Genomic DNA, 24,659 nt, shown 5'->3' with positions numbered 1-24,659 from the left:
CGCAGAGAGGTGTTACGTGACTTGGAAGGCCTCGCCTCGCGAGGCAGGTGAGCCTCTGCGCCCCGATAATTACCAAACCGAATCACCAAAATAAAGTTGTTGTTCTCCTGGCTCGCCGCTCTTAACTGCGCGACGCGGCAGACGTACACCTGGGCGAGGAAGCTGCGGTGCAGGTTCAAGCCACGCGGGAGGAGGGCAGCGGCGTGTCTGCAGCGCTGCTGGAGGGGAGCGCTGTAAGGGGTTGCAGGCTGGTGCCTGAAGCGACTGGCCGCCGCCTCTGGCAGCGCAGCTCTGCACGCTTGGCCTGAAAGGCAATAAACCAACGTTACGTACGGTTACGTGCACGGTTAGCAAATGCGGTCTAAAACCACGCGCGTTCCTCCAGCGTGTATTTGGGCTTGGGCAGCCGGAGGTACGCAGTGAATGCACAACACAGGCTTGGTTTGTTGGTAAAATAAACTAGAAACAACATCATTTAATTACATGTAGCCCTCCATCGACCGTCGTGAGCTCAATACCCTGACTTGGTCCTTCGTTACAGCATGTGAATGACTTTCACAACAACAAGGTCTAAGGATCAAGGAGGTTTACTTTATTACTAGAAATCGGTTTATGTTCTTGTACTTCACATATAAATATCCTGATGACAACAAAAAAGGCACATCTATGAAGACATCATGCACCTTGTCTGTGTCTATTTTTATTTTATTACAAGAACTGTCACTCTCTCTCCACTAGAAACGAAAGCCTAGAACTGGTTGTATGACATATACCCCTCTGGATTGACAAAATACTCAAAACGGTTGGTAAAAATTTACATTTCTACAAATTCTAAAAATGACACTGCATATCTAAATGGCGAGTTCCACTTTGCCTGGGGCAGAAGTACAGTTTAAAAAGAAGGTGGTTTGACTCGCCAGATTCAAGAAGTTCAAGCACCACTTACAGTTTCATTCCAAAACTTACCAATTTAAACCAGTAAGTTTGTAGTTGACATTAACCGCCTACTTTATATGCACAAAGCACTCGCTGCTTCCCGTTTCTGCTAGTCTTCCACTACCATCCTGAAGAGGTGAATGTCCATATTTCAATGAAAATACAAAAGATTTTTACAAATACATATTTCTTTTTAAAAGTACTTGTCCCATAATACCTCTAGATTCCCATTTAAGCCCATTCCCTTCATTCCCCCCAAAAGTAAAATAATTCTTTCTTTAGTGTAACATCCTTAACAAGAGCTAAAATGGCAGGCTTATCAGCTTTGTCACTGCACTTACAGGTTTTGAAGAGATGAAGTTGTTACGGTCTTTTTAAAATAGGTAGATGAAGAAAAATGTATGCTCTAAATGAATGAGGTAAAGTTCCATACATTCAGTGGTGTAAATAAATACCAGCAGAGTTTTCTAGGAACATGAGTGTAAGTTTAAGGGTTTTATTATCAAAGTTTTGTAAAACAATTTCAGAAACTGTACATCAACATGGCACAGACTGCAGCCTACTTTTGTCTTTTTACCTGCACAAAAGTAAAAGCTCTTGAACTTCTGTAACTAAGAAAACAGCTTGCCTAACTACTTTGCATATAACATGGAATCACTGTGTGCATAAGATTACTACTGCAGTGACAGTAAACACAAATTTATTAGTTTATACAACTTGAGATCAAGTAAAAAGTACATTATCAAGTAGACTTGCTTTTAAAAGCATACGAAGGTCAATTTTAAAATGCACTACCTTTTTGCAATGTGTTTAGCTCATTAACAAATAAAACGACCTGGATTATGAGAACTGCACAAATCAACCTTTAATCACTGGGCACTGATCAAGCAGAGATTTTCACTTCCCAAGGCTCAAGAAGAAAAGTTAAGAACCATTAAACTCGCCTGAGATGGATTTGAATGGACAGATTAAAAAAAGCCCTCAAAAAGGTTAGCGCATTTTAACTTTGTCAAAGCCAAACAAAACCCACCGGGAAAAAACAAAACGAAACGAAACCAACCCCAGCCACATGGCTTAAAAAAAACAAAACAAAAACAAAAACCTATCTCTATCAGAATGCTTATTTTCAGATGTACTGTCAATTTTTTTTGTGTAGTGACACTTAAGACCCTTAAGTAGATCCACCATACGCTGTAGGACTTTAGAACATTTAGGATGTTTCTGCCACAATCACCATGCAGTCAGTGCATTCCCTATACTGCTCTATTACTGCAATGAATCAAATTCTAGAAACACTATCATAAGTGAGCTGATTTACTAAAGGAGATCATACAACAAACAGTCCATGCCTGCTGTAGATGCATGCAGCTTTTTACTTTTGCTTGAAGCATCACCAAGTTAGTAAAAATCGCTTGGCTACGCAATCCCTTTCGGCCGTAACAAGGATGGTTACCTTTCTATAAAGCTTTTGATGTGAGTTAGTATCAGGAGATTTACAAACCATGTATAGCTTAGAGCTGTATACATCTAGATTTAGGATTAACAAGTACAGCATAAAAGAATCACACAGGAATGACACTGATGCACGTCTGCAGCTGTGTTCACTGCAAGGGCAAAATTCAGTCACTCATATCCATGTCCTCTTCGTGATGATCATCCCCATTTACTTTGGATTCCCTCGCTGAATCTCCGCTTCCTTTATCAGCGGCAGACTCCTTTACTTTAGGGGAGGAAGAATCCGCCATTTTCTTGTCTTCCTTTTTCTCCTTCTCGCTGTCATATCCTTGTTCTTCTTCGTCATAATCCCTTGTGACCTGCTTTGCCAAGATAAAGAAAAAAAAAAGTACAACTTGCTTTCAAAGCCCCTGTTGGTTTAAGGTTAATACTACAGTACAGTGAGGTTAAACAGGTTTGTAAACATACTTTCACATCCTTATCACTCTCGGATTTTCGTTCTCGATCCTTCTCTTTGTCTTTGCTTTTTTTTTTCTTGCTTGTTGACCGCTCCCTCTCATCTCTACTTCTCTCCTTGTCTTTATCCTTCTTTTTTTCCTTTTTATGTCTACAATGATAAAGTATGCAGAAGAATGAAAACCACAATCACACCATTCCCCAACTAGAACCCAGACGCGCCCAGACTGTGACCCATCGTTCATCACAAATCTAAAGGGAGAAATCGCAGCGTGCAACTAAGAGACACCATTCGCTTTCAGAAAACCACCAAACGTCCCGATTTCTTAGCTCTGGATCAAACACAACCACCACAAAGCGAAGTCTAAGAAACGCCGCGTTAAGAATACCAACACTACAGTGTTTTATGAAGGAGCACCTCAAGTTCCCCGTTTATGGAGAGAGGATCACAAAATGCCCAGGCCCACCCAAAAGTCAGTTGACTCCCATTGTACGGAGCCAAACGGGCCGGGAACTCCGGCTATCTCCTACTCCTCACCCCTGGAATACCTCACGTTTGGAGGCCTTGGGCACTAACAGAGAAGCTCTATGCTTGAAGCCGATTAAATTACGATAAAAGCAGTAGCAGGCAGCAGAGATCTGCTTTCTCTCTCAAGAACTCAACCTATGAGCTAGGTATAAGGAACAAACACACACCATCTTCAAAATAACCCCACTGTGATCTCTGCTACAGTTCCCATCTGGGGAATTTTCCACCCAGACACCATTTGGGGGTTTTTTTGCCAAGAGGCTTACTGACCTTCTTGGAGATGGGGACCGGGACATTTTCCTTTTAGGAGACCTGGGTTTTTTAGGTGACCGTGTTCCACTTCTGCTTCTTCTACGTCGTCTTTCTCTGCAGGAAAGAGAGATCAAAGTTTGTTTGTTTGTTTTTAAAGCTACAAATACATCCCTGGCTCCAAAATCAGCACTGCTCAAAAGGTCGTAAATACGTATAACTCAAAATGGGTATTTACTATGAGCAGTACTGCAAAGCCCCCACAGTTCCTGATCAGCGGAGTAAGTTGTTTCCTGTTTTACCTCCACCTTCATGAACAAATTGCTAGCTTAGACTGTATTCGGGATACTGACACTTTTTGCAAATAGAAACAAAACAGTTTGTTCTTGTTAATATTGCAAGTTAATTTTAGAGGTTTTTAAAAAAAGAATGGCACATATTTTGCATGTATTTATTCCATAAATCAGGAAAGAGTTTAACAGAGACCTCAAAGCATCATACTCTCTGATATAGAGCAAGTAGAAACTATTCTAAGCCCAAACAATATCTCCAGAAAATTACAGTATCAGGGAAAAAAAATAAAGCATCTTATAGACATAGGTAGAGAGAGTATACATGCATTTGTGCATATACCCAAAATATCCACAACAGAATCATCATCCTCTTACATACAAGAATCTTCTTTCTATTAAAGTGGATAAAGCATGCTGGAAAGAGAGACCAAGGAAAACTTTCACATCACTGTACCTGCTTGTGCTTCTTGATCGTCTAGTTGTGCTGTAGCTTTTGGGGGGAGTTTTAGAACGTTTCTTTTCTTTCTCTTCCTTCTTTTTATCCCTTTTAGTAAAATACAGATTTTAAGTTTTTTTCAAACTATTCAAGTAGCATTCACTACTTTTGCTATGTAGGAAAATGAATGAAGACATGATAACTACATTGGATAGCATACACTGTTCAGTATTTCTGGGACTAGTCACATGATGTTAATGGGAACACAGATTACAATTAGCTACAGCAAAATAAAAGAACAGCTCTTTTATAGCTCCTGTGTACGAAGAGCACAAAACCTGCAAGTCTAGATGCTCACATTTCCTGCTTTCCAAGGACAGCTACTGAGTGGTTCAGCCAATGCCTGCTGCATCTGCCGACTCTTAGGAAAAGCATGTTACATGTTTTTATCTAACTAACTGTGCACATGTATAGGGCAAGTGCGATATAATTCTATAAGATGTTACAAAAGACTGTGACTTTAAAAAGAGCCACTAGTTCATTTTGCCCTAGGTTTTTTGTTTGTTTGTGGTTTTTGGTTTGGTTTTGGGGTTTTTTTTTTTGTTTTTTTTTTTTTTAAGTTAAGCACCAAAATTTAGTAGTTTAATTTCTAGCAAATGGAATAGATTTACTGTAGCAATTACCTGGTTTTGGATGTGCTCCTAGACCTTCTGCTTCTCTCTCTGGAATGGGATCTTCTTCGCCTTGGACTTTTAGATCGCCTCCTGCTTCTTGATTTTGAATGGGACCTTCTCCTTGATCTGCTTCTTGACCGTCTACCAGCAACACATTGTACATGGGAGTTAAATATATGAAATTTTGATATACTGTTCAGAATCCATCTGCTCAGTGCTAACAGTATCGTAATGCACAATGATATACAAAACAGAAAAAAGAATATAGAAAACAGCAAAGGAGTCGCATTGAGTCTGCCAAGGAAATGGAAAAAGGAAGTGCACAAACGCTAAATGTCAAAGAACAACGATGCTTCAATCAGCTCTCTTATTACTCTCCTTGTAAGAAAATATCAGTCCTATTGTAGAGGAAAACTGGTAAGTCACGTTGAAACGTGAAGAAATTTTTAGAACACTAAACCAAATACAAGCCAGTTACTGAATATGCAAATAGCACAGAAGTACAAATGGGAAGGCCACAGTTAAAATCGCTTTGCACAGACCACTGGCATGCACTAATTGGAGTTGACAAGCCAAGAGCATAAATGAGCCGTATGTCCTTCTGTTTGGGTAGGACAATACTAAGATCTCTAGTCAGGACACCTGACCAGAGCTGATCTCCAAGTAAATCATAATCTAGAAAACGCTGGAAAAACTTTTGTCCCCAATACTTCCACTACGCTGAATCTGCTGCACATACTAGAAACAAACAACCCAAGTAGTAAACACTTATGTACAGAAATAACAATGCTCAGAGAAGCCTCCCAGTACTTGGTTTTAAGACAATTGTAATTACCACATGAGCACACTGGAAAGAGATTGAAGAAAGACCAGAGGTTTAAGGAACTATTGTAAAATGGACAGCCTACAATGGCTTCGGTGTTCATAGCAGTGAGGGCTGTGTAAAACCAAGGCTCTGTGCTAAGGTGTTTCTTATCTGACACAAGAAACAATTTATTGTTAAGTAAAGTCAGAGTCCGAACACTGCCAGGACTAGGCGTCCTGAAGTTCCTTCTGCAGTAGTTTAAGGTATTTTTGAGGTATTTTTTGCTATCATCTCTCTCCCACCCTTTCTACAAAAACAGAGGTAGGCTAGACTGCAGTGTGAGATGGAGGCCAAATCACAGCCTCAGCTTGCTTCAGACCGTTTGCATTCTTCCATCTGTCAGCCTCCAGGAGTGAAGTGTGACTTCCAAGAAGCATTTTTGAAGGAATTGTTTCAGCTATGTTTTTTTTTTTAAAGCAAATAAGCTAACTACCTGTGTCTAGATGAAGAAGGTGTCCTCCTCCTCCTTGAGCGTGACCTTGACCTTGAATGCCTTCGTTTTTCATCTTTTTTGTCTAGAGTTAAAAAGGAAAAGCAGAGTAAAAAAACCCAATGTTATTTTAGTATTCAAAAAGATTTTATAAAGCAAAGGAAGTTGAGCTTCACGCTATAGATATAAATAAGATAAAGAAAACCTAAGGAATATTTTGACATTTGAAATTAAGGCTTATCTATCCTTTTCCTCAAAAGATGACACAAAGAATGAACACATAACAAAGACATGTATGTGACATAAAACCAACACAAAGTTTTATGCAAAACTGAAGAAGTAAAAATTCAGAAAATGTGCAGTTTAATTCATCTAAAAGATGATAGCTGCAGGGCAATGGGAAGTCTTGTTAAAATCTCAGAATCTCAGCCATTTTGTGAAGGGCTAAAGAATCTCTCAAATTATTATTTTGAATTTCCCACAAAAAGCCTCAAGCAAAACAATCAGCACATTTTTCTGGTATAATAAAAGAACAGGAGCTCCATTCTTCCCTGAAAATGATCAGGAGGCTGCAAAACTATATTTTCAGTGTTTCAAGTTACTGCTGCTCAGATTTGGTGGATCTGACATTTGTGGATGAACTGCTGCATCTTGTTCTGAAATAAAATCTACTGAAATAAGCTACAAAAAAAAGAATTTATTTACAAACTTCCACAGATTAGGAATTAGAAGAAAGGAAATCATCCCCAAGAACAAACATCACTAGGATGCCAAGTGGTTAAGCCGCTTGCCGTTTCCAATGAAATCTCAGAGATGGCAGTATGAACTTCAACCAGGGGAAGCTCACGCATTTTTCAATCTTCCAATCAAGTGAATTTTGGGAAAAACAACAGATGATTAATTCCCTGCAACATTCCGCAGGACACGTGCAGCATTCACACTGTAGGACAATTAAAAACCTGTCAACTATAAATCAAGTCACTACAGAACATGAAAGCATTAAGCCAATATTTTGCAGACCATTAGCTTTTATCATATACTACGTCAAAACTCCATCTGGAATTGGATGAGGTATTCTACGATTTAAAATTACCTGGCTCTATAGCAGCAGAAATTAATGACTGTGCTTCTCGTACTCTTTTCATAGCTTCTTCTATTTCTTTACTGGAGGTATCTGATTTCAGACTTGGTGAAACAAGACCTGCAGCTACATGGTTCAACCTGGTAAATAAAAAAGAATTTTAGAAATTTCGTACTGGTGAATCCAAGAAATACATGCCTCCATTGTCAGTTTGCAGCCTACTCAAAGTGACTGATCTAAGTGAATCAGAATCTGCCCGCATTTTGTCACCATTCAGATAACAGAGTAGTAAGTCTAAGATGCAATATCTGCGCTGAAAACAGTGGCACAAGATACCAGCACATACAGCTCTCAGAATTCCAGTAAACTGTAAATAGCAGGAAAGTTTGTATTGTCTTGCACAGATAGGTTTCTAACGACACTTTTCAGAACATTTTTGTACAACACAATTTCAATTCTCATTGCCTCAAAGAGCAACTCCACAGGAAACAGCATATTACACAGTAGAAAGGCAGTTTCCATTTTTATAAGCCATACTGAGAGGCCTACCAACAGGGATGAAATTCAAAGTTCAAAAGATGCGTTCTACAAGGTGGCTTTGAAGCCAACCAGGTATACCCAATATACCTGACTGATGTTTATCTCATCCATTTTCTTGGGTAACTATTTCGTTCAATCAGTTATGCATTCCCTGCTTACGGAAACGTCAATTTAAAATAGAGAATAATATACCAGAACAGTATTAAAAACGAAGATAGATCACATATATAGCTTTATCCCCGGGTACAGATCAGATGGCTCTGACAATTTTAAAACACTGGAGCTGCCAAACAGGGTTAGAAGAAGTCTATTTAGCTAATACAGCAGCAGGGCAAGCACATGTTGATATGCTTTCCCGAAGCTGAGAGTTGAAAGAATGCTCTCCGAAGCTTCCTGCAATTTGCAGTACAAGGGCTTTCTGAGGCAGATGTGGTTTCTTTGCATTTAGTACACTTTTCATCTACTAATTTGTCCAATAGCTTTTTTTCAATGGCATATGCTTTCATCATCCTATTGCAATGTTATCAACAGCTGACTGGTACACTAATACATGAAGCGCTACAATCCTTCCCTACTTGCTGTCCCCATGCCATCCTATTTTGAACAAAATTATCCTTTTTCTGAATACTGCAATAAAAATTAGCAAATACTTGTGCTTACTGTTATTTGCTCCCTTTTACTACCAAGTAATAAGACACGCTGTCTTTTGTTATCTTCTGACAGCTGTAACATACATAGACTCTTATTATTGTCTTTTACAACAGTTGCTGCCTCAGCTCGTTCTCAACCGTAGCCCTTTCATTTCAGCCTTGCAGGATGTAAGGTGCTAGCTGCACCTTTACATTATGGACACAGAAGTGACAAAAATGACATACGAAAAACTGAATTTCTGTCTCTAGCAAAATGAAATCCCAGAGATTAATTGGTATTATTCCGTAGATGCAACACTGAATAATCTTCATTTCCTCCCCCTCTTCTCTCTACCACAGAAAAGAGAGTCTGCACAAGATCCCCAAGACACTAGTTTTCTCCAACCTTAATTAGATCCAGCAGGACAAAGACTGGATACTGAATCACAACAGATATTCCCAAGATCAAGTGCATTGCAGCACAAATACTTGTAAACACTGATGCTTACTTTGGATCCACTGTGCTCATAAGCTTTAGTAGTTGATCTGCTGCAAGAGACTGTGAGGGGGAAAAAAAAAAAGTTAAAACCATGTTGGAAGACGTGTATGCTTAAGAAGATTATCTTCCTTGAAAGTACCCTCAGCAGCGGCTAAAGCAAAAAGTCTCTACAGATGAAAAAACCGAAACAGAACACACCCCAAACGAGTTACAGACGAAAAGGCATATTGTTGTTTTAAAACCTGTGGATGGCGGTGAGGGTGTGAACATCACGTTTCAGTGGTGCTTAGGTACTTTTTTCTCCCACAGCGGCCAAACATAGGCCCTGTCCTGGACAGAATCAAAGCACTTTAAAATACAAATACACTTCTGGTATTTACAGGTTATTTCTCTGTTACTTCAAGAGAATAGAGACCTCATTAGAGAACTAAGTTGCCTGTCCATGGGAAGTCCTCAATGTCAATTTATGAACAATAAGCAAAAGCTTCTTTACTCTAAAAATTGCACAAAAAAATGTATTTTACAGCTCTTAAGGAAAATCCAGATACTATTACAATTGGTCGCTTCCTGTACCAGTGGCGTATTAAGAACAAAATGCTTAGTTCCCACTGATTTTCTTTATACAGAGGCAGCCATGTGCTGAACCCAAAGTTTGTTACAATCAGCTGGCTTAATGGACAAAAGAAACAATCCTTCATCGTACCAAATTTGTATTTTTCTAATATGCATTTAGAATGCATATTTTTTTTAATTTGTTATTTCATTATCACCATTATTTGCTTGTTACTACACATGGCATGCATAAAGAGAATGCTAACTGATGGATTTCTTAGCAATGCATTAAATTATTACTATTTCTTGTACCTGTAAAACATGTTCTCTGTACAGTACTTGGTTCTTATATCTTAAATATTAACTCAATATTCTACACACTATTACTAGTACTTAAAAGTCTTTTTTTATTCAGTTTTAAAAAGACTACAGTCTAACAAAGTCTCCTCAGTATCTTCTACACCTACAAAATTAAAAAGTCAAACAATTTTTTTTTTTACTCTAAGTACAAGACAGGTTCATAGCTTGATAATGACACATATTTGAAATATTTCATTACTAGTCCCGAATTATTTTTTAGGTCCTTCTGGCATTCAATTTGCTACTCCTACAGATACTATTTATTCCAAACAGGTGCTCAGAAAAATCAATCATTAGATTTTTCAGACAGTGGCTGTTAAACGGATATAAATGAAAATTACTTTTAAAACAGAAGAGAGGGTAGCAAAAGAAAAGTGTTCATATATAAACCTGCTATGCCGAGAAACAAAGACTGCATACTATAACAATTCTAAGACATTTAAAGAACCAGCAGCCTGTGCAGACTACACTGAGCCAAGCCTTTAATAAAAAGAAGTATTTTTTAACACTTCTTCAAACCTAAGTATGGTATTTCCAGATCTTCAGCTTGTTATTTAATATACTGGTGAACACCAAGAGCATCACGTACGCTAGTCAAACTACATATGTGCTAGGGACAACAAAGAAAATTTTAGAATGAGTGACATACCTGAGAGTTTAAGTTTGCTCCAGGAAGCCCAAGAGCAGCTAGGGCAGGATCAAGAGCAGGAGCTCCTAAAGCAGCTAAAGGAACAGCACCAATCTGTAACAAAGAGAGCAATTAGATAAATCCATATTCAGTTGATAAAAAGCTGTTAGATCAAGATTCCCAAGCATTTGACATGTGGAAACTTGAACTGGGTTTTACTTAGGCTTCTAGCTACGGGAAACATTATACAAAGGTCAGCGAGAGTATTTCAGTTTTCCTTATTCAGATATTCCAAAGCTTAGCATATGAAAGATTTTTTTCCTATAAATATTCTAAAATGAAATTATGTTTCCTCTGCATCCCGGGGGGGGGGGGGAAGTAAAAAAAGTAAAGCATTCTACTACATTCAAGAAATAGTTTAAAATGAAATTCTTTCCCAGTGTTAAAATGAAAATTCCTTATAAGTTTCTGAGCCAACTATCGCATATCCAAATCAATGCAGGATTGAAATTAACATCTTTTATGTTAAAAGACAATATAATATTATTCATCTCTGCAAATTTCTCAAATTTGGTTAAACCTGGCAAATGGGTTGAAAAGGTACTGGAAGAATAAGTAGGATGATGGCATAGGTCTGAATTCCTTAAATCAATCTAGAAGCCTCATAAAAGAACCTCATTTTTTGGCCATTTAAAGTGAGATGATCAAAACACACACTGAAACAAAACACACACAGTGCTAAAACCCACACGATCTTATGTTAATCAAACGCTGTGCTGTTGCTCTGAGGTCTTGCTCTCCCTTCCTTCCTTCCTTCTCGCTGCCTCCGTTCTGACTGCTCTGCCACTTGAGACTCATTTGTCAACCAATTCAATCCACTGAGCCGTCAGAAAACTTATTTTTGTGCTGTCTGCATCAAGCTAACACAATAGTTCACAAAAGCATCTGATGAGCTCCAGAGCCAGCATAAAAGCAGCAGCAAGAGCACGTAGTCAAGAGCAAGGGAGCAGAACCTTCCACTTCTTGACAATGAGTTTTTCAGTTAGCTGTTCTCTTGAAACTGTGACAGGCTTCTCCCTGCAGTCTCAAAAGAAAAAGCCACATTCCCACGCACTGATTTTGTGAACATAAACTACAGCTCTAATTTGTTTTTCCTGTTAGATGCCCAACTCCCAGTAACAGTCAAAAGGAGCTACATAACAAGCTTTCAGGTGTTTGAACAAAATGACCATCCACCACAACTTTCCATAAAATGGACGTGTTAAATAAATTCTACCATTCAGTGGATTGGGAGTAGGCTGGGATTCAGAGTGACAAAATTAAAATTAAGGTGGTTCATCAACCATTTTCAGGAATTTATATACATACAGTTTTTGGTGAAAGAAATCTTTAAGACGGTATTTGTTTCTTCCATCCCTTTCCTCGAGTTTAAGTTAAACTTTAGACTTTTCCCTCTACATACGGTTAAAGAGACCTTCTGAACAACTCAATGGCAAGTATATCTTTCATGCAATCAGGAATCATAACAGAAGGTACACAAAGAAGAGCTAAACACAAGCTGAAGAAGTAGATTTGAGAACCGCAGAATTAATGAAGCTTTGTTCTTATTGATTTGCCTCTTGTACTTTGATTCTCTGTTCTCTAATAAGATATGTGCTTTGACTGAAACTTTTTCCACAATGTGTTATTCTTACTGTTCATCTTCCACACAAATTCTTGTGTATTTAGATAACGAGCAAATACAGGCTACAATTTTTTTCCCCTCAGTTGGAGTATTAACGGACGGTATCTCCACAGCACATCAACTCCTTGAACTGCACGAATTTAAAATCTACACGATCTCTACTGTTTGTCAAATCTGTCTGTAAGCGTACAATGGATAAAAGAGGGACGAGAGAGAGATACAAACACAGGGCCCCTGAGATACCAGAAGCATCACATTAGGGAAATAAAAGCATCCCATCTAGCAACTTATCATCGTTTTGCCACAATTCATATCAGATAGCCGTGACAATCCATCAAGGTATATAAACTAAAACATTCTAGGAAAGAGCATTAGCACATCAGCCTATTTGTCCTGAAAAAAACAACAGAAAGTAAGTTAGAATCTAACAGAATACATCTAATCGTTTCCCTTGACTTCAGTCAAACTGCAAAGCCTACCTGAGAAAGTGGGTTGGGAGTAGGCAGGAGTCCACCTCCAGGCAGCAGACCTGCCACAGCATTAGCTGGTGCCAAGAGAGACAAAGCCTTAGTCTCATCAGGAATAACTCCTGCAGAGAAATAGCCTTGCATTAGAATGCATTCCATTTCAAAGGCAGAAAATACACAAATACACCCAGAAAATGTCTCCCTGATACACCACCTGAGTTTGTTGAAAGTACTTATGTTGGCTAAAATACAAAGCTTGATGTCTATTCATATTTATCATTAATTTTTTTGTCAGAATGAAACTTCAATGGGTGAAAATTTGACTGTTCCTTTTTCTCTACAAATGGTTAAGTTTCTAGAGCAAAAAAATAGCACAATACACACTACTTTTTTGTTAACACTGCCAAGATTTCATCACCTGTACTCGATTTTTAAGTCATGAACCAAACGTAAGCAAGCACAGTCGGTTCTCCAGGGGTGTGCTCTCAACTTTCAAAAGCTGTTTTATGAACAACGACTCGTGTCGGCTGCTTCACTATAAAGCACACAGAAAAATCAAGATACACAAGACAAAAAAAGTTTGATTTAGGGGTTAATAATATGGTACAGTTCACTATGTTTTCTTTTACACCTACCATACAAATTTTGTAAAACTTAAGAGAAGGTATGGAAATATTTTTTGTTGAATCAAGCGTAGGGCTTTTGCTGACTTGTCAAATGAAAATGAAAGTCTCTGCAGATCTTCAAATACACGCTGTGTGTGTGTGTCTGTGGGTGGATGGGTGCATACATACAGTATATTGCGGCACATTCCTTACCTGTGCAGTAAAATGCATTTGTTCCAATATGTGCCATGCTTATTGTACCAAGAATGCTGCTACATACTGCCATTTCAGAAGAAACTTCTGGCCCAAAATCTTGCAGCCAACTAAGACAAGTGTCTTATTTTACTGCCTGCTCTGCACATATAATTTTAAGGGTCCTACTATGAAACAAGTAATTATGTAGGTATTTTTATTCTATCCAACAGCAAAAGCCCTATACAGATGGATTAATTTGTTAATGTGCCCAAGCCCCCAAAATGAGAGTTCAATAAAACAATTTTACTATATATTTGCAAATACCAGTAGTGTTTCTGTAATACATATTAAGAAACTGCATCTCATCATAAAACATACAATATGTACAGGGCACTTAAGAGAAACTGGATAAGCTGCAGAAGAAAACTGTTGGGTGGTATTTTCAGCAGGGCCTGGTATATAGTTCAGGCTGAACCAGGGAAAAGAACTGTAAAACACAACAACAAAAAAGAAAAACCACTGTTAAATAAAGGTAATGGTTCCTTCCACCTATACTGAGAAGTGCCGATAATATAAACAAATGTATAATACACAGCACTGTTATCTTGCTTGTGTCATTGAGCTGTCATCAATTTAGATACCAAAAGTTATGGAGGGAGAGGGGGGAAAAAGGTCATTTAGATAAAGGGCATTAATGCATAAATATATTAACATACCTACAGAGAGATTATGGGGTAATTTTGCATGCAAAATTATGTCTCAGAGGATATTTATAAATTATATCTAAACATTTCAAATTAGTGCAACTACAACATTTCTGGCATCTAAATACAAATCCTCAGACTTATCTTGAGACACCTCATAGAAGATCTGCATCCATTAAAAAAAATCATGCATCTGATCCTCTAATTGTTTTTTTAAAAAGTATTTAGAAATAAATAAACTACAATTTTAAAAAAAGCAATGAGGCCCCTCACCAGTTAATTTTCATGCTTCAAGAGTTTTTTTTACTGCTGCTTTGTTAGAACCATGAAATACTGCATGAATGTGTAGAAATGAAAGAAAAAGAAACAGACAAAAGAAACAAACATTAACCAAAGAACCTAAATACCCCCCCCAGCCATCTTTAACCTTAGAGTTCCTTCCAAATCTAGGAATATCACAGTGAAAATTACAAATACTAAACCTTACCGTAGACTTTGTGTATAGTTCTATAACACAAAGCAACAGCCAACACCAAAATGTCTGTGTATGCTAAAACTGGAGTGCGCTTGTGATATAGGGGATAATTATTGCACTAAACAGATAATAAACATTTACTTTAGTGACAGGCAATATCAATACAGAATTATCACAATAGAAAATAAAAGATAAAAGGGCCCAGTTCAGCACAGTAGTTAAGCATATGCCTGGCTTTAAGCACATGAGCAATTTCATTATGATTTTAAGAATCTTGCTGTGTCGTGCTTAAATAGCTTGTTGAATTGGGACCCTGGCAGTATGCATTTGCAGGGAAAACTATACTCCAGTACAGGGACAAAAGCATAGAATTACAAAACCAGGGGGCATAACTTTATTGGCTGAACACATCTCTTGTGATACGCCAAAAACATCAACATTCTGAACCGCTAGAACACCACAAGAAACAGCCCATGAGGAACTCCTTGATTTAGGGAGGCCCATGAAAATATTCTACTTTATTAATTTCATTTTCTTTACACAATCTGAGCCAAAACTACTGGGCAGATTTCTCTATGTGCCAGATTTATCCACCATCAAGCACAATGGACAAAGTCAGACTGACAAAGAGAAAAATGTTTTTATCCTTATTGGAAAAGTTAAACACTAACATTCTTCACCATGGGCCTTGGAGAATATTTCAGTACTAACTCAGATGGACTGTTGCTATATCATGCTTTAATACAAAGACGAGGACAAGATGCCTTTCAACTATGCTATTATACCTAAACTAGCGAAAGCAGAAGCAGTAACTCAATGGCAATTTCAGAATGTGTTCTGTACTCTCAAAAAGCAGCACGTCTCAATCAAAGGTCATGCTGCAGATTCCTACATTCCAGAAATTAAGTTTTCATATCTTTTAAGTTTAAGGAATGCAAAGATAAGACAGCTCCCCAGGCCTCAAAAGACAGCCTACAGCATTACAATGTCTTGATTATAGGTCTGAACCCAGGCCATGTACCAAATTTATTACTGTAGTATGACTTAATCTGCAGAGATTTTATTTAATTCAAGTGATCTGGGAAAATCCATTATTTCAGAAGTAAATCAAGAAACAGTACAATGGAAATCAATTACTTCTAAAGCAAGTCTAGAAGAGTTTAATAAGACTTCTGTAAGAAGAGGTGTCTTCTCAGCACTTTGTTTTTAAGGTAAGTTCCAAAAACCCTGCTCATTGCCTTTCAAATTACTGTAACACCCTAAAATGTAAAAATAAAAAGAAGAAGAGAAAATGTAGTTAACAAGTGGTTACACCAGGAAAACACTTGGGGACTTGAGTGCTTGCTGGCCTTTAGTTAATGTCTAGAATCCCCTGTAGCTGCAGAGGACCCACTGTTTTTCAGTCATCTGGAAGGGCTTTGCATTTGCCTTCTCCACTACAAAAATCACACACACAAATAACAGAGAGAAGAGTTTATTATTTAGTGAAATTCTATAAAATATATCAAGGATGAACAAGAAAACTTGGCATAAAAAGCTAGTACCAGTGCCCATTTGGCACCTCTTGGAAGATCTCACTTTCAAATTAAACCATAATTATTCAAACCCTTGGTATACTGGACTTCACAATGAGAGTGAGTGCCTTTTCAGGGAAGTTCCCAACTAAATGCAGTGGCAGCATATCTCAAAGAAATGTTAATCTACTCTCCCATGCACTCTCAAGGAGGGAGAAATCATTCTCATGAAGAGATTTACGCCTATGTGAAAGTGGCAAATCCTTAATTCTTAAGGCAAAATTTCCTTAAAACGTTGACCTGTTTGCCTAAGTCGGTTTAGGAAAACGTCTCATCGAGACTGATAAAAGAGCAAAATTTGCAAATAATTCTGCCTAAAATGTTAATATTCTAAACTTAAAGACATACAAAACCAGTAACAGGTAAACTTTCCACTTTCATTCAGTGTCACTAGACAAAAAAAATTATTTAATCCATGGGCCAATGGCAATATACCAAGGGTTTCAAAATGTTAATATCTTACGTGTTTGACATTTTACTAATCCTCATTTTTGTGAACTATACTGGAATAAAATGCCATCATATGGTGGCTTCATAGGCCATTAAACAATTCACAAACCTTCTGCATATGGTACGACTATCAACGCTCTGTCAACGAATACAGTGTTTGTCAGATGCTGGGCCACAACTGCCGAGTCAGGATCATGGAACTTTACAAAACAGACACGCGATGAAACAGGCAAAGGAGAATCACTGAAAAAGAAAGAAATAAATTACTTAGATGGAAGCAAGTCTGACAGTATGAAACTTGTAACTTCTGTTGTCTCCCCACTTTCACCAAACCAGGACGTCAAAAGGGGACTATGGGGTACCTCTCTACACAAGAACATGATTTCAGGTTTTGTATCAAACACCATTTTGCATGACCACAGGTACGAAATTACACTGAATGAAGCCAACTCACTGTAAAATTGCAGAAATAGTTTTATAGCCTCATTTGTAACCGGACATTAATTCTATTATGCGCAATATATCTATGACCAGTCACCTAAATGCAAATTAGTTTTCATGACCTGTCTGTGAGGAGAGAAGGAGACGAAGAAAAACTTTGCTCAAGAAAGATAAAAAGTTACCTACTATGTATACCGCATAAGTTAACAAACCCAGTAGTTTTACACTCTCTGCTTTAGGCCCCAAATTATTTACTAAGGTAAATTACAAAACGAAGAAGGTAATGATTAAAAGACCACTATGATTTTACTTATCAAGACAATTTCATAAAAGCTTCTAGACCAAACTTCACCATGCTGCTTCTCACACTGCCAAGTTCATTCTGAAGGGATGTACACTGCTAAACGTGTGTCTATCGTTCAGCAGTCACAGAACTAAACACAAAGAAATTCAAGAAGCTCAGGTAGGCAACATTACAGTTGAAATCTCACTAACGGCTGGAAAGTTCCTAAACAACCTATCAGTAAACAGAGACCTCTTTACAAGATAGGTCTGTACCTACTCCACAGATCAAAATCAGCATCTGTCAGCAGAGCTGCATAAAAAATCTCAGACATGGAAAATCCAAAAGAGAATGCAGAAGTTTTGAGTGACTTGAAAAAACCAGAAATATCTACTTCCTACAACAACAGGAAAGAATTCTAAGCTATACAACTGTGCCCCCCTCCCCTTCCCTGAAACAAAACCAAACCCAACTCCCCAAAAACAGAGGCAGAATCAAGCTGGTAAAGGTCCAGAATGGGTTTCAAAAGTCCATATATCCTGAAAATGGTGCAGATTTTGCTTTAATCAGATGTATAAACTAAAAGACAGCAAGAAAAATTGTTATGCAGACACAACTGTGCTGCAGATGAGTTAAAAGCTGCCTCCAGAAGGCGCAGGGCAGGTACTGAAAGTAGTAGCAAGTCCTAAAACCCTAGTTCCTAAACAAGGCCAGGGTACATGTGCTGTTCAGTTCTGCCCTCGAGTATCAGAGGTACAAATTAGCCCAAAGAGATAGCTCTGAAAAATATTCATTAATTCTTCATGACAAAGATCTACCTTTACTAACTAGATTCCCAGAAACAGTTATAAGACTAGCTCTTCAAAATGCATCCCACTGCCAAAACAATTTTATCTGGGTTGAAGAACGTTGATCAAGTCTTTAAGCACTGAAAGCACAGAGAGAGCTGTCAGAATTCAGGAGAAAGGAGAACGACTTCGACAGCAACAAGAAAGACATCCAAATCTGTTTTTGTTAGTGCCAATGCCAAAAACTACCTAACCTTCACCACCACTGAGCATAAGCTCAGCCCAACATGCAAGTTACACAAACTCAAGAACCGCCCTAAACATCTATCAGACCGCACTTTAATATACTTTAAATTTAATGTCATGTTAAACACTAGATCGGAGCCCACGTATTGCAGCTTTTAAAATAGTAAAATTAGAAGCATCCACTTCAACCAACATCTTGCAGATTTAATAAATTGGAAAGTAACATTGTAGCAACAAATGGCACAGAGAGAGAAAAATTGAAACTATTAGCTCTTTTGTATCTACAAATACACAGTAGCTTGCCAAAACAGTGCCTTTTCTTAAGCCATTTGCATAAAAACCAAACAAGCACTAGCAGACGGCATTTAACTAAATCACAGTAGTAAAATTTTAAAGAAAAGTAAATCAAGGAGTTACGGCATACCTGAATAGTATACTAATCTAAGTTCTAAAAAAATTAAACAGTTTATTACATAAATGCAGTACAATATTTTCAAACACTCTTAAAATGTCTGTGATAACATAGGAACATGAAACAGAATAGATACTGTTTATATACATGAGTACCACTACATACTAAACTGTACAGCTAGCTGAGTCTACAAAAACAATTGAAAATACGTAAGGCTATGCTTATGCAGCCTGACATTTAATATAAATCAGTGCATTTAATTTTTAAAAGTCTATTTCCAGTCACTCTAAAATCCAAGCTGTGGCTGAGCAAAATGCATCAAGAACAGAATGTTCTCAACAGTTACCAAAAAAAGGCCATCATTATTCTAATTCACCACAGATCGAAAAACTTAGTAATTCTCTCAGACATCATGCCAATGAATGCTGAGACACACGATGATTTACTGTGCTTGGTGTCTGAACAATGTACCCATTCTGAAGTACAGTAGATTCTGAAGCACAGCAGATAAACAGGGAAATCCAACCTTCGTATCATAACCTCTAACTACTCGCTCCACCAAAGCTCCCTCATATTGCAACCAGCGTCTTAAATATTAAATCTGATTTTTTTTAAAGGGATATTTCTGCCACTTACATAAACATTATTACTAGCATTATTACTGATGTAAAATCAGGCTAGAATCAGGCTGGAGTGAATAGATCATCCATTCAAGAGATGTTCTTCCACATTACCATGTTCATTGGGTGGGAAGAAACAGAGTTTAAGAAAAAAACAAAAACCACAACAAAATCCCAAAAAAAGAACCAACCCATGTGTTTCACTTGGAAACAGAAGTTGTCATCCTTTTCCCAGCAGACCAACTACCAGTGGCAATTGCAAGTAATGCCGGTATTCTGATAGAGTCCTTGTGTAACTTTCATCGGCAGTTATTAGACAAGGCAAAAAGATCTTGCCAATTACTACGCCATCCAACATATGAAATTATTATTAAGTACGCTCCTAATTTTATCAAGCTTTAACTCCGTAGACTGTATTTTCTATCAGATGTGCTTTTTTCTTGGTAAAATTCTCTGGCCATAAAAATTTGACTGGACCATTCACATCTAAAGAGCTAGACTGGAGAACACATTGGTTTCTCTATCAAACACCAGTGGCATAAGACCTTTTATGTCCAAGTTTCAGAGCAGAAACTTAAGTTTTGATGGAAAAGCAGTTTTCATATGCTAAACAGAATATGCTGAAATCAGCTTTTATATATTTATGTGTATATACACACACACACACACCTCTTTTTAAAAAAAAAAAAAAAAAAAAAGGGCACTCAGAAATCCATTGCCTCCACTTTTCAGCTTTGCCTACCATGGAGGATGAAGCTATACAGAATACAACAAAGACAACAACCAGGCCACGGAGTTGGAGAAAAGCAGAAGAAGAAGGGAAGAAAGGGTTTGGGGAGGAAAAATGGAAGAAGTCACAGAGCTGGTTGTGGATTAAAGATGTAATATGAAGCTGAGGTATATATAAAACTTGTAATAGCTGATTAAACAAACGGGGATAAGGAGATGGATGAGGGGAGAGAAAGAGAAACAGAAATGTAGAGAAGCTCAGGAAGTTATATCTGATCTGGAAGCCCAGGAGAATAAGGAACTTCTACAGGGGACAGCAGAAGCAGAGCGACCAAGAGAAAGATCAAGTAAGGAGGTAGAGCAATGGAAACGGGACTGGTTACTCAGAAATACTATATGCAAGAAAGAATCCCAGTATAATCTGGGACATAAAGAGATTCAGATTATGGAGAGAATTTACAGATTATAATTTATATCCTGTACCCCCAAAAAAATGGTTGAACACCATGGGCAGGGAAAAGTCAGGACGTGAAGTTTAAAGGAAAAGGAATGGAAAAGGCTTTAGAAGAAACAGATAAAAGAACCTGCCACTATTAGAAAATACACCCCTCTTCGGTGTGAAATGAAATGGGAGACTCTAAAGCATCCCGAGATCAGATCCCTGAGCACCCCAGCGGAGACCCGCAGTGGGTCTAGAGCTGCCAGAGCCCTTGGCATCTCTGTACGGACAGCAACACAAAGGAAATGACACAAAACCTCCTTAAAATAGTAAGGTTAAAAATTAACCCCAGTTCGAAAAAGTGCCTGGTCTAGCATTAACTGCACCACCTTTATATACAGTTTTCAAAAATGCTGTTTTTCCACCAAGACATACATTCTAGGATGAAGATATATGATAATGTTCACTTCAACAGCTATTCAATACTTTCTACATCTTCTGTGCAAGGCCTATTTAGTTACACTATATTTCCTGTTGCGTATTAATTTCTTCAGTGGATTTTCTATAGTTATAACTTTTTCATAAATACTAAGAAACCTTCACAATATCCCTACAAGATGAAGAAGTATTTATCCTCCTCTTTCATTTAGGGCTTTGAAATCCAAAAGAAATTTAGGCCAAATGTTTTAAGTAATTTTTGGTCATCCAATTGGAGATATCTGGCAACTGGGTTACCGGAGTTATTTGCATCTTGTTGCCTTTTCTCCCTCGGCATGTAGCCTTCACCGACACAGCTGTAAAGCCAGTCAACTCGGTATTTTTCTATACCGACAAAATAACCCAGCTGAAGTGACAAGAACACCAGTGCCAGAACAATGGAGGCAGAAATCAGCAGTCAAATGCAGGAGCCCTACCTTTTTGCAGAAACAAACTTACGCCAGGATACAAACCAGTAAGTTTGCCCTACAGACTGGTATCTACTAGTATCTAACGAGTATCAAACATTACAGACACAAGGGTACAACACAGATCTCCCTGAAGCCATCTCTTCTCTTGCCATAGCCCAGCTCTACAACATACCCGTCACAGACTTCTCTCCAGCGCACAACCCCAAGACAGATCCAATGTTTGTACTGAGTAGGGTCCTGTGGGGCCAGTATTTCACTACACATTTGTGCAAAGGAGCCAAATTAAGAATGTATAGACAAGTCTGGGGTATGGTAAAAGGAGAGTTGCTGGGCTGGGCTTTGGATTCCGGGATTTTTTTGTAGAGCACTTCATTCTGATACCACAAAAGTAACCTTTTAACAGATTAGTTAATATGTATCTAAAACTACAAAGTTTCAGAAACAGAATTCCCCTGTAACAGCCTCCCTCAAAAATCGGACAAAACATTAAAATACAGAGCAGCACATCAAATAACCGCATCTGTTTAAAGGTGAGTTACTTTGCTGGCTGCCAGGCATTAATGGTTCTGCCATTTAAGTATAGTTATCGGAGCTATTAACAACACGACTCTCATATCTGGAACTGTCCCTCAATTTCAGTTACATATACATTCCATTTCCTTCTATGCTTCAATTTCCAACATGAAACTGCCAAAATCCAACCCAAAGTAAGAAACTGCAAGAACACCAGAAATACTGTTTCTGAATTTGCATATATAACCAGCTAGCAGGATGGGCGAATTTTCACGGTTTTGTGCTAGCAGGGACTGAAGACTCAATGATGAAAAAAAAGAATGCTTTGTGATAGCTTTTTTTTCCCCCCCTAAAATAAGAAAATCCAAATAGTCTTGGGGATTAAAAATAATTGACCTGTTCTCGTTTGATTTTTCTCCAATCAAACAATTCTCGTTCATCATGCCAAAAAGAAACCTTTTTACTTACATAATACATATGGGAAAGATCAACGTATAATGACATTATGTTCTGTACAACAAATCAAACTGACGTGACCAAAATCACTGTTAACACCTAACTAACATAACAAATGTGTATTATTTGTAATTATTTTAGTGATCACCTGCCCATTTGGCACAAAATTCTTTGCAAGGAATGCATATTTATATTAAAATTTTAGTTTTATGGCCAACCGTCCATAAACTGCCTGCAGTTCTGGAGGTTAACCAGACAGCAGAGGTTAGCTAGACAGCCCTGGATCAAACAGCACCTGGAGAAAAATGTGCACTTGACAGGAGGAATCCCGCGTGCAATTGCATGCCGTAAATTACTGCCTTTTCCCCACATACGTGCATAACGTAATTAGGTGAATAATTACAACCGTAATAAGAACATAAACTCTTACTAGTGCCCAGCAACCCTGTCTGAGAAGAAAGAGAACCGCGGAGGCATACGAAAGCGGCTCGCTCGGACTCGACTCACCGAGATCCCCCCGAGCACACCCACACGGTGCCGACCGACGGGGGCCAGGGGGGGATCTCGCCGCCTGGCAATCGGGCGAGCTCCTCAGCGGCGAGCCGGGGGCGGGGGCAGCCCGAGGCCCGGCAGTCTCGCCGAGGCGGGAGCCCGCTGCCGGCCGCCATGGAGGCAGGAGGCGGGCCGCTGGCCTGCGCTGGGGGAGGGGAGGGGAAGGCGGAGGCCGGGCCGCCGAGAGGCGGAGGAAGGGGCCCGCTCCTCGCGGGGGAAGGGAGGGGAGAGGGCCGCCACTCACTCGGGGGGAAGAGGCGCAGCTCCTCGATCTTTCCGAGGAAGCCGAAGAGCGTCCGCATCTGCTCGGAGCTGGCGCTGGGGGAGACGTTGGTGACCTGGATCACGTCGGTGCCGCTGCTTGAAGCCATTGCGCTGCCGCCCGCTCCGCTGCTACAAACACATCGGGGAGAGGAAGAGCGCGTTAGGCCCGAGCAGCTCCTCGCTGCAGCTCCTCGGCTGCGCCTCCTGCCGCCGCCGCCTCCGGCCCGGCCCGGCCCGGCCCGGCCCAGCCGCCGCCGCCGCCGCGCACAAACCGCCGCCCGCCTCACCAGCCTGCCTGGGCCGCAGTATCCCACAATCCCCCGCCGCCGCCCCCCGCGCAGGCGCACTGCGCGCAGCGCGCGGGCCCACGCAGGCTCACAGCCCGGGACCCGCACCGAGCGGCCGCGCCTGCGCATGCGCGTGTCCCCGGCCTCTCCTGGGAACGCGCGGAGACGGCGCGTGCGCAGCCGAGCACCCCAAGCAACTCGCGCGAGGAGAGGGGGCGGGGCGGAGTGGGGGGGGGAACGGCCCCGCCTCCGCGCACGCGACGCTGCCCGCTCCGTGCGCGCGGGACGCGCCGCGCATGCGCAGAGCGGGAGCCGTGAGCGGCGGTTGGCTGTGGGCGGGAGAGGCGTGAGGTGGCTTGGTCGCTTCCGTGCGCGGGCTGCCTCTCGCCTCAGGGGCTGAGGGGCCTGAAGGACTCTGGTGCTGACAGAGAGTGTTGAGCTCAAGCTGTCCTTGGTGCCGGTAGCACGAGAGCTTATCCAGATGGCGGTTGGGGTTCCAGAGTACGTCTGGTCAGTCTTCAGAGGGGTGGATGCATCTCAGAGGCCTCAACCCTAGCTGGGCTGGCGTGTTGCTAACAGTGCCCTGCCTGGGGCGTTCCAGATGGGCTTGGTAATGCTGCTTCCTCCTTGAGAGCTGTAAGCATAAAATGGCCACGTTTTAGACAGGCTAGGTCAATTGGTACGTGAATGGATTGTATTCACGTAGAGATGAGTGGAGCAGGTATTGTGTTGCCTGAGTTCACTGAGATGAATGTACTTTGCCCTCTACATTTTCTGCTCTGTTGCTCCTGGCATCAGATTGTAAATAAAGCAATCGGTTATTTCTGAAGTCCATAAAAGCGATTTTTAAGTAATGTATATTAATCATTCCAGGAAGTTCAGCCCTACCCCCAGTCCTTCCCATCCATTGTCATGGTTTCTGCCTGTTACAAACCAGCTTCAGCTTGCTTAACTC

At 39.9% G+C, this 24,659-nt stretch overlaps 1 protein-coding gene across 3 annotated transcripts; it reads right to left on the bottom strand.

Moving 5' to 3' along the window:
* Positions 1-1,416: 1,416 nt before the first annotated feature.
* Positions 1,417-23,642, bottom strand: SRSF11 (serine and arginine rich splicing factor 11). Of its 3 annotated transcripts, none has more exons than XM_050900535.1 (12): positions 23,394-23,642; positions 16,876-17,009; positions 12,776-12,885; positions 10,634-10,726; positions 9,083-9,132; positions 7,417-7,544; positions 6,327-6,408; positions 5,038-5,169; positions 4,373-4,462; positions 3,647-3,742; positions 2,860-2,998; positions 1,417-2,753 (listed from the first exon to the last, which is right to left on the bottom strand). In XM_050900535.1, exons 1-12 carry the CDS (start codon positions 23,522-23,524, stop codon positions 2,556-2,558), a joined length of 1,383 nt encoding a protein of 460 aa, XP_050756492.1. In that variant the 5' UTR covers positions 23,525-23,642; the 3' UTR covers positions 1,417-2,555. The 3 variants fall into 3 exon arrangements, with proteins under 3 accessions (XP_050756492.1, XP_050756493.1, XP_050756494.1); XM_050900536.1 differs by having other exon boundaries at positions 1,417-2,750; positions 23,394-23,641; XM_050900537.1 differs by having other exon boundaries at positions 1,417-2,750; positions 3,647-3,736; positions 23,394-23,641.
* Between the last annotated feature and the right edge of the window lie 1,017 nt (positions 23,643-24,659).

The sequence above is a fragment of the Gymnogyps californianus genome, chromosome 8, assembly GCF_018139145.2.
Source record: "Gymnogyps californianus isolate 813 chromosome 8, ASM1813914v2, whole genome shotgun sequence".
Classification (NCBI taxonomy): domain Eukaryota; kingdom Metazoa; phylum Chordata; class Aves; order Accipitriformes; family Cathartidae; genus Gymnogyps; species Gymnogyps californianus.
Note: the sequence above shows the minus strand (reverse complement) of the source record. Positions and strands in the feature narration are given on the sequence as shown.